This window comes from Bidens hawaiensis, unplaced genomic scaffold, assembly GCF_021521415.1.
Source record: "Bidens hawaiensis isolate Kalapana, Puna unplaced genomic scaffold, B.hawaiensis_p1.1 tig00005482_1, whole genome shotgun sequence".
Lineage (NCBI taxonomy): Eukaryota > Viridiplantae > Streptophyta > Magnoliopsida > Asterales > Asteraceae > Bidens > Bidens hawaiensis.
This window is the reverse complement of record NW_027491351.1, coordinates 1,710,399-1,721,736: the sequence shown is the minus strand read 5'-3', so window position 1 is coordinate 1,721,736 and position 11,338 is coordinate 1,710,399. Positions and strand designations below refer to the sequence as shown.

Sequence of the window (11,338 nt, the reverse complement as noted above, 5' to 3'; positions counted from 1 at the left end):
CCCTAACATCACAGATATTATAAGGGTCTGGTCCCTAACATCACAGATATTATAAGGGTCTGGTCCCTAACATCACAGATATTATAAGGGTTTGGTCCCTAACATCACAGATATTATTAGGGTCTGGTCCCTAACATCACAGATATTATTAGGGTCTGGTCCCTTTGTTTCGTGTAACTGAACCATACCTGTTCATACATACTTTCCTTGACAATACGTGCAATCTCCGAAGAGCGTTTACGTACCATCATCATAACATACATATATTATGCATACATCATACATTCATACATACATCATATCTCTCATCATACTTATCAATCATATCTTAACTACCACCTGACGGTTCATGCAATATCCGAAGATCGTTCACGCACCGTCAAGCAATCATCATACAAGGCATACACTTATCACTTAAGATAAGTGTATTAACTATCACATCGAGTATGCACACAGCCCCGAAAACATAACAAGGAAGTGGGGCTAGAAACTCACCTGAATCCTGTTACGCTCTCCGTTAATCGTTATTCCCTTCTTGAGTTGTGCACGGCTAACTGTATAATATTTACACGTATCAATTAACTACTACTACTCATGTTGTATTTCTATCTTTATATAACCCACAACGAACGGGGGTCCGGGGGTAGCGCCCCTGGCAGCGGGGTCTAGGGGCGGCAGCCCCTAGCAGGGTCCAAGGGGTAGAGCCCCTGGCTGGGGTCGAGCTGCCAGGTCAGCATGGAAAAATTTTATTTCCATTAACTATCTTAACACATTTTTCATTAGGTTTTTAATTTATTTTTCAATTTGCTAACTCCAGCGAACTTATCATTAAGCGAACTTAACAATAAGCGAACTTACTGTAAGCGAACTTAACATCAAACGAACTTAACATTAAGCGAACTTACTGTAAGTGAACTTAGGGTTAAGCGAACTTAACATTAAACGAACTTATCACCAGGCGAAGTTAATTGCAGGCGAAGTTAGACATCAGCGAACTTGGGGTCCAACGAAGTTAATCATAGGCGAACTTGTCAACAAGCGAAGTTATCAGTTAGGCGAACTTGCTTGCAAGCGAAGTTAAGCTTGCAGGCGAAGTTATGGCTGGGCGAACTTAGCTTGCAGACGAAGTTAAGCTTGCAGGCGAAGTTGCCCAGCTGCGCCTCTGTTCAATCTTAATCCCCCAAAATCATCATCGTTTTACTGAGAAATCCATGGGTATGGTATTTGACTAACCCGCGATCATTCCTATGGTCGTTTTTGGATAAGATTTGACCCGAAAACACGTAATGTTTGGACCTTTAATTTAACGAACGTTCAATACAAGATCTACGGTTTATCTTAAACGAACCGTACATGTTTATGGGTTTACTAGGTTCGTCCTAGAATCAAGTTCGCTACTTTACGTTTCGTTTAGACCCGATCTATCACCATTTCAAGCTTCAAGGCTAAACGTTCAATAAAACGTAAACTTTAAAGTCCAAGAACATACCTTTTGTGCTCGTTCGATCTTGGTTAGCTTGTTTAGGAACTCTAGATCTCATATCTATCTTGAATCGCGTGTGCTTGCTCGGACCTCACCTCTCTTTCTCTCGGCCGAAATATGGTGGTGTGTGTTTTTGAGTGTGTAGAGATTTGGATGGATATAAATGAGGGTTTAGGGTTTTAGGTTGGTTTAAGAGGGTATTTATATCCCTTGAAGCCCATGGACCTAAAGCGCATTACCACTTAGTGCACCTTAATTAATCTAAGTCCATGATCCGTTCTTAACTCGATATTAATTAATTAATAACGCGAAATCACTAAACGTAACTTTCTTTATTCAATATTATAAAATTTAGGATGTTACACGATTCCTTTCAGAATCAATGTTAACTCCTTTCCTTAACTGGGGCGCGGCTAACTGTATAAAAATTACATGTATCAATTAACTAGCCCTATCCATATCATATTTCTAGGTTATTTCAACCCTCAACAAACGGGGGTCCGGGGGCAGCGCCCCTGGCAGCGGGTTTCTAGGGGCGGCAGCTCCCAGCAGGGTCCAAGGGACAGAGCCCCTGGGCCAGGTCAGTTTGGAAAAAAAAAATTTTCTTAATGAGCCTTTACCAAAAACCTCATCAGAAAACTGAAGTTCAATTATTTAATCAAATCAAATCTTCATTTTAAACGTTACCTTTCATTATTAATTATTTACTTATTCTTATCTTAACCATCATATAAGTCCATATATATCGTTTACATACGTATACGCTGTTTATCTTTCGTTTATTTTGGAAAATCATTTAAGACCGTATAAGTTTAGAGCGTGTAAGTTATAAGTCCTTTTTAGGCGTATAAGTTCTGTCCAACATGTAATTTGTCTTGGCGCATAAGTCATACATATACGTCCACACATATACGACATGCACATACTTATGCGTTACATACATATGCGTCCATACATACACGTCATGCACATATGCGCTGTAGATACATATACGCTAGGTATACTTATATAGTACATACATACATACATACACAATGAAACTTATACGGTTCATACATAATTACACGCTGCAACGTATACGGTTCATACATACATACATACATACATACATACATACATGCTGCAACTCATACGGAGTATATACTTATACGGCCGTATAAGTACATGTCAGCCTTTCTTCACGCATTTTCATAGTTTTTCTTCGATTCTAGCGCTGTCAACCGCTATTAACCACCATGGTTGGTCGGGGTTTGATCGTTAATGACCCAATTAGCTTCGTGGTGTCCAGATCTGAGCTAAGGTGGCCCTCAAGCTCGTTTTTGGTTAATTAAACACCCGAATAAAGCTAGATCTAGATTCAAACGGCTCATTCAGCATCCCGAGGCTGTGGTGTCGGGTTCTAATATGTTGGGTCATCTGAGATAAATGATTTCTTACCTTCGGTTGGTCTTGGATTGTTGAATATAATAGAGTAAAGAGTGTTTGACTTAAGTGTGTGTTTTTGATGGTGTAGGCTAAGGTGTAGAATGATGGAGATGGAAAGGATTTAGGGTTTAAGGGGTATTTATACTCCTTAAGCCCATGGACCTTAGGCTCATCTTTCTTTTAAGTCCATAACTGATTCCATTTATATAACCTACCATCCTTTTGTCTTATTATTATTTTTTTATTATTATTCAACTAACTTAAATAAATTCTTCCAACGTAAATAATATATTAAATATTATTCTCGAAATTTTGGGATGTTAAATGAGTAATATAACATAATATCGATGAAAAAGGACACACTGTCAAGGAAATAAAAACACAATTAATAACAAAAAAACACACAATGATAAATAAAAAAAAAGTCAAAATGATTTTTTTTGTCATTATTTCTTTTTTTTAAAACAAGGTATAGACATAGGAAATATTTTACCTTTTCCTTTTTCATGTTTTATTTATATTTTGAGTTATGATTTTTTAGGGTTTTTTATGCCAAAAAAATGTTCTTCTTTATCATTTTTCCATTATATTTTAACATAACCCTTAATTTAGTTACTTTAAAATTAAACTATGTGAATTTAATTTTATTTTTCTTTTCAACCAACCACATTAAAATTTAAGCATCCTATGCTAGTGTTTTGTGTGCAGGAACGAGATGCGAAATGAAATGAACCATTGCAAAGGAATTAAAATGGAGAGTGTTTGGTTGGCTAATAGAATTAAATCATCTAGTACTAAGTTGATTGCATTCCTTTTATAACACCTCAAATTCATTTCATTCGCCTTTTTTTTCATGCCCTTTTCATCAATCCTACATCACCCCCACCACTACCACCGACCACCACCGATTCCGCCACTACCACCACCGCCAACCACCATTTGTCGCTCGCCATCGCCACCCGCCATGTCACCTGTCACAGCCAACCACCATCTATACTAGCCGTCCACTACCTTGACCCAACATTGTGACCTCCATCTCCACCCATCATTGTCGCCACCCTCCACCACCGCCAACACCCACCACCTGCCATCGCCAACCTCCATCATCACCCAACGCCCATTGTGAATTTGTGATCGCAACCACCAACACCCACCACAGATCATTATAGGTGCGAGTAATTAATCACAAAGGATCATATATAGAAATCCGGAAATATTTGATAACTAATCAACTATTTTTGATGTATAATCCATGGAAATGACCGGCTAACTTTATTTTATACTAAACAAATGAATTATACGTGAAAATAATTATTAAAAAAAATGTTTATTCTTGACCCAAATATGACTTGTCCAACTATCTCATGCTGGTGTTTGTTTTACTTGCCCAATTTAGCCATGAAAAACGTAATGACGAAAAGTAACACGTAGCAATTTAATAAAAACCCAAATCAACTCATATGCATGCCTCGGGTCAAGATTGTCAAGTTTATCTGAGACCGAAACCGCATTTAACTTGTTTAAATGTTTATTATTGAATTTATTTTCCATTTTTCATTGTGGACTTATATTAATTAATACGTGGCTAACAATACTTTAGACCAAAAGTTCATCCTCAAATTCACTATTTTAAGGCATTTTAGTCTAAAATTTAAAACCTCTCATAACCAAATCAAAACCTATATATCTAGTCATGTTTTATACATACCTCGGTCCAAAATTTTATATTGATGCTCAAATGTTTATATTGGCCAAGCTTTCTTCAGGGAGGGGTTTGTGCAAATTATTCAAAAGTGTTTGAACTCAATGATCCATGAACTCTGGTTGAAGTTGTTTTCTACAAAATTAAATAATTTAAATCATCATAACAAACCTAGTCTTTAACAAACACCTATCAAAATCCTTGATATAGGAGACAAAATTTGGATTCTTTGTAGTTAAGCAATAAATTCACGCTAAAAGTACATACAACATATACACTACTACAAAATTGGGCTTTTGCGACCAGAGTTTCAGTCGCAAAATAGTAGCAATTGCCCTGTTGCGACTGTTTTGCGATGAAAGTTGATGTCGAAAAATACACGTCGCAATGCCTTGTTGCGACCAATTTCCGACCGCTCCTATGATTTTGCGACTAAATTTTGCAACTAAGAAAACAGTCGCAAATATTGCAACCGGTATAAATGGTCGCAGATATTACAACCGGTTTAAAATGGTTGCACGTGTTGCAACCGGTGTAAAACAGTCGCAAATTTTGCCACCACAAACGGTCGCAAATGTTGCCACCACTGTTGTGCGGTCGCAGATACTGCCACCATGTGTTTTGCCACCGACCTGCTGAACGTGGCTGACTAATTTTCGGTCACAATACAATATCAATTTTATCGTAAATACAAAAATATTCATAAAATCGTATTAATACACACACACATATATATATATATTCAAACACATCAAATTACAAATTTCTGTTAAAGAATTAGAGATGTTCAATCTTAACAAAAAAGTTATAGTTCTATAAGCATATAAGAAAATGTTATTCTACTATACACAAAACAAAAACGAATACAAACATTTTAAGCAACGAGCAGGTAAGCTCGCGCATCGCAATGCATTACGTTAACAACATTAACTACATCTCTTTTCCTTTGCTTCTACTCCTTTGCCTGAACAAAAAGAAAGTGTATGATTTGTTATTTATGATTCCAAATATAATAACCAACTAAACTTGACTATCAGCAATCTAATTAACCCAACCATAAGGAAGCTTCGCTCTTGTTCACAGTTTGAGAAAATACTAAAGAAGAAAAATATTACAGTAACAAATAATACCTCAGTTGGAACTTGGAAGGTTATGAGACGCCTACTTCATTCTGATAATATTAACTAGGATCCCAAAACAACACTTCCACTACATATATAAACAAAAGGTTGAAAATTAAATATTAAATCAAATAAATCTGTTGCAAATAGTACATGATAGTTATGAATATATATTAGAAATTTAAGACAGAATATCATGATAACGCAATGTTCTAGTACTTGTTCAGCATTTTGAAAGCATATCATGTCCCATCTATAAGAAACCTGCAGTACAAATCATGTTTTAAATGATGACTCTTAAGAATTTAGATTTAATAGTGAGATTGTTGTTTAATTAGTTTTTTTTTATCAATATTCAACAGTTAGTTTAAAAAGCTTTTCAGGCACTTTTTACATGTTGAGGGACTTTAATATACCAAAAGTAGTTTTTGAAACTTTTATTAAAGACCACATGAAATTTTTTTAGGCCAAACGGTTCGCCCGAAAACAAAACCTACATCAAATACATTGTAGATTTTGTGAAAAACAATCTCCAGTAGTTGAAGATCTGCATATACATGACATAACTTAACCTGATCCACAAAACATTAACCACTTAACCAACAAACATTAAAATAAAAAAAAAGAAATTTTAATTAACATTACATTTAGCAAATATAAAGACACAAGACAGAGCACTAATAGCAAAAAATGTTGTTCGTTTTACCTTACATTTGAGTACATTAATTACATATCTTTGGCAATCTAATAGTGTGTATATCTACCTAACCAATTATAATGGATGCATTAGTAACAAAATAATAAGTCAAACATAAGTCAATGTCAACACTAACTTTATCTTTAGTAGCATAATGAAAAGCAACCTTTAGAGTCTTCGGCCATTGAAGTTCTAGCAGCAAGATATCCAATACTTTATAATACTAACACTATATGTCTTTGTCTGTTTGACAAAGAAATAAGCATATTCATCATTTACTGTAACAACATTATAGAGGTAAGCCTAAAAGTTTAAAAGTTTAGATGTTATAATATCATGTATAATTATTTTTTTAGTATTATTTTAACAAAGAACGCATCAGATACGTGATGCGCTTGCATCGCGCATCAAATTTTGGGACATAACGCATCGGATCGCATCGCGCTATTTAAAACCAAGACCAGGATTCAGTAATGACTGTTTTATAACTCATTGATGTGATTACTTAAATATTGACTAATCAAGACTATCGCCACGTCATCTCTTTAAGAAAGCAAAGGGATTCTTCTGGTTGCTTAACATTACAAAATATAATTAATAGTTTACTTTAGCAATAATTCAGTTTTTGGGCGTGACTCAAAATGATCTTTTATCAACAGTCACATATCGAAAATCAATGTGATTAAATTTGTATAGATGGCATTAGAAAACTTTAATGGAAAATTTAAAAGAATGTTGAAGGAAGGAATAATACTTGACTTAACGAGGTAATTCTTGGTAAAATGTAAACAGAGAAGTAGGTATTAATATTACCTCATCTGCAGTCATAGCAATCAGTGCTGAGTTGTAGTATGAATTTGAGCTCGGCCCACCATTTGAGATGCAAGATAAACTGCATGGAATAAACAATGTTAACAAAGCAAATGATAACCATGGAATGCGTATGTGACTACACAAATACCTAACAATATGTGCTTTTTTCATTTTCATTTGATCATATACTCTACATTTTTATATATATCATTATATTGAGCCATTAAAAAATAATTGAGACTACTAAATATATACAACTTGAAGTTAAGAACAAATTAGATCTGTATCATGTCTTTTGTAAAAAAACCTCATTCGTTTAATTGTTAGTGTACACTTGTTTTCTCAGTTAAAGTTACCTTATCCAAAAGTTCAGCAATTGCTGCAATAAAATATAAGTACATTGTGAGCATTAATGTTCAAGGCAGAAACCTACCAAATTGGCCAGAAGATACCCCATTTCCTAGCAACTCCAGCTCCATCTGTGGTTTGTACGGTCGAATCTGTCTCTTCTTTGTCCATTGCATTGCGCCCTTCATGTCCATCTTCTTGTGTTAATCCATGACTAAAACTCAGCATGCAAAAAGCATCCTTACCCGCACCTTTTTCACCTTCATTAAATAGTATAGATAGATTATTTTATTTTTATTTAAATAATAAAGTGCATAATTTGTTACACGAAAATAATACATTTTCCCAATATATATATATATATATATATATATATATATATATATATATATATTAAAAGTTAACTACCTGCTAAGGACTCTCTTAATACTTCAGACTTTAATATGTTATTCTCCGCCAATATATCCACTGCATTAAACTCGGCAGCATCTTCAAGTGTATTTTCCTCATTCACTGCATCCATGTTAATTGTCCCATCCTCGTCGCTTAACCCCACAACCATCTCCGTAACTCCTGCAATTTTTGACATATTCTGCTTTGAAACAAATCTTCATAAACCATCAAAGATGAAAGGCCCCAATCCCGTTGCCCTACTTGGACATTGGATTTATTCATAAACACAATTCTAAATATCAGAGTTAATTAAAAACTTTCGCGGAATAAATAAAACTTCAATCATTCATTACAAACATTCGATACTTGTCTTAAAAACAGAACATAAATGGTTTACTTAAAACATCATGACAAAACTTCTCTGGATGCCAGTCCCTTCAATCCTGCCACGTGTCTTTCTCTCAAGCCAACTGCTTCAGTCTATTCACCTGCGTGCATACTAAAAGTCAGCTACGCTGAGTGAGTTCTAGTTAATCAAGCAACATACATTCATACATTTACTTTCATATACGCATCCGTGGATACATATTATATACTTTACATGATACCTTTCTTTCGTACGTTCATACATTCATTCATATATTCTTTCGTACTATCACACTTTCATACTTTCATACTACATACATACTATCTTTACCATCTCAGATATTATTAGGGTCTGGTCAATTTCTTCTCTATCTCAGATATTATTAGGGTCTGGTCCCTTCCTCTTTATCTAAGATATTATTAGGGTTTGGTCCCTTTCTTCTCTATCTCAGATATTACTAGGGTCTGGTCCCTTCTATCTCAGATATTATTAGGGTATGGTCCCTTCTTTCCAAACAATCATACCTATGCTTCTTTACACATACATTCTATTATATACATTGTAAGGCCCCGTTACCGGTGCCTCATTTGGATGTTGGATTTACTTATAAACACAGTTCTAAATATCAGAGTTAGTAAAAACTTTTGCGGAATATAAAAACCTTCGAAAAACCCTTCATAACATTACAAAACTTGTTCTAAATAACATCTTTTGTCTTTCATATATAAACATCGTTCATAAATATTTCATAATTCTTCGGATGCCAACGTCTTTATTCTCTTGCCATGTGCCCTCCTCAAGCTAATTGCCTCACCCTACTCACCTGCGTGCATACTAAAAGTCAGCTACGCTAAGTGAGTTCTAGTTAATCATACATTCATTAATTACATTACTTATATATATATATATCCGAAGACATATATTACTTTATTTATACGTTATTCATGCACGTATACATACTTTCGTTCATACTTTATACTTTTATAATTTCTTACCTTTCATATTTTATCTTACTTACATACATACTTATATGTTTTAAAGAGCATTACGCCCTACTTTCCTTGAGTATTATTAGGGCCCGGTTTCCTCTTGCCTTGAATATTATTAGGGCCCGGTTCCCTCTTGCCTCGAGTATTACTAGGGCTTGGTTCCCTCTTGCCTCAAATATTGTTAGGGTTCGTTCATGATGTGTGTCTAAAGGGTGTTTCTTTCTACGGAACTCACAACTAAGCTTTAAATTTATTAAACGAAAATCCTAAAGAATCCACACACAACCGGCAAGTGTACCGATCACTAATAGTATAGACCTAAGGAAGTCCGAGTATCGAACACAAGGACACGAGAAAACGTACTTAATACTTAACCCTAACCAAGACTCACCTAAGAATAATATTTTTAATTATTAACTACTTAACCTAACTTACTTTAATTAACTTAAAAGACTCAACTTAAGAAAACTAGACGAAACTGTGAGAATAAGACTTATTAATGGAGAAAACGTCTACCTAGGTAAGAATCCTATTGAAGGTATAATAAGCTAATGGATTGTAGAACGTCACGACACCGGTTCCTAAGGATGACACAACTAAGGTTCACTCAAGAAAGCTAGATCACCTCTCGGTCTCACTAACAAACCCTAACCTACACTTAGTTGATTTTAAGAACTAACCGGTTAACGACTTGTTAAAGTGCTCTAATGTCGACTCTCCTCTCGGTCTCACCGACACACGAACCTAATGGAAATGAATACTACGCAACCAAGGACAGAGGAACAATTTGGTTTAACTTAAACTAGATCAACTAATAGCTCACAAACCCAAACCCGACAAGAACCGAACCTGCTTTCGCGCGATCCTAATCCTAACAAGTAAAAGCTATGAGAAGACCTTACTTCCTACACCTTTAGGTCTCTAAGAAGGTTCCTACCCACTGAATTTAATCAATTAACACACCCACTAAAACCCTACGGTTGATCATACCGCAAACAACCTCTAGACACAAAGTAAAGAGTCAAACAAGCAACAATCAATCAAAACTATTCAATCAATCAAAGCAAGAGGTATATGAGTATAAATAATCAAATCACAGCCACTAACCACAACCTAATTCAATATTAAACCAAACTTTCATCAACAATTCAAGTCATATTAATTAACAATCCAAACTACTTACTAAAACCTAACAATAATCATCTAACCTAGGTAGAACTAACTACTTTAGCCTAACATTGGTTTTGGACAGCAGCTAATACTTATGTTAAACATCATAAACATCAATAAAAACATAAGTAAACTCATTCAAAATTCAAGAACAATCAAACACAAGTCAATCTTCAAGTTACTTGCAAAACAATCCAAAGCAAAAGATCAAATCAACTAGTTAGGGTTTTTGAACAAAAACACAAAGTTTATGAATGTATTACTCAATATTATGGCTGAGATTATGAGTGTATATGGTCCCTAGCTGTTGTCCAAAGTCTCCTTTAGTCTCCTTTTTCTTCACTTGGTCACCCAAGATGTAAAAACAACTTTCTTTTAACCCTAGAAGCTGTCGAACGGAAGTTTTATGGCTGGTTGCTGTTGATTTTGGGATTTAGGGGCTGTTAGGGTTCTTATTTTTTTAATTAACTTAATATATTATGCATAAAAGGCTTTAATCTTATGGGCTTGGGTCGGGCCTTGAGTTGTAGTCTTCAAAGTTGATCCAAAAGGCCCCTAGAGTCTTCAAATTTGCCACTTTTTTCCATTAAAGCTCAAAACCTACAAGTAATCAATCATCTTTGTAAAATCAAACATAAACAAGCCAAAACTCTTAATAATTAAACTAAAAAGCAATTAAATCGTGATAAAACGATAAGGAAACTAAGTGTGTTTTACAACACATCAAACATCGCCACACTTAAGTCTTTTTCGTCCCTGAAAAAGTCTAATGCAGTTGGATTAGAATCGGAAAATACAGTCTTAAAAACATATAGGTTAAATTTTTAAAG

The 11,338-nt window shown here is 34.8% G+C and overlaps 1 protein-coding gene and 1 long non-coding RNA gene across 2 annotated transcripts in view; both read right to left on the bottom strand.

Moving 5' to 3' along the window:
• Nucleotides 1-7,463: 7,463 nt before the first annotated feature.
• On the bottom strand, nucleotides 7,464-8,188 carry LOC143629932 (uncharacterized). Its single transcript, XM_077099077.1, has 2 exons — nucleotides 7,998-8,188; nucleotides 7,464-7,849 (listed from the first exon to the last, which is right to left on the bottom strand). The coding sequence occupies exons 1-2, from the start codon at nucleotides 8,176-8,178 to the stop codon at nucleotides 7,671-7,673; spliced, it is 360 nt and encodes a 119-aa protein (XP_076955192.1). The 5' UTR covers nucleotides 8,179-8,188; the 3' UTR covers nucleotides 7,464-7,670.
• LOC143629933 (uncharacterized) overlaps nucleotides 7,579-11,338 on the bottom strand; it is a 49,791-nt gene continuing 46,031 nt past the window's right edge. Inside the window, exon 3 of the long non-coding RNA XR_013153051.1 lies at nucleotides 7,579-7,620. This is a non-coding gene — a long non-coding RNA (uncharacterized LOC143629933). The remainder of the gene's footprint in view (nucleotides 7,621-11,338) is intronic.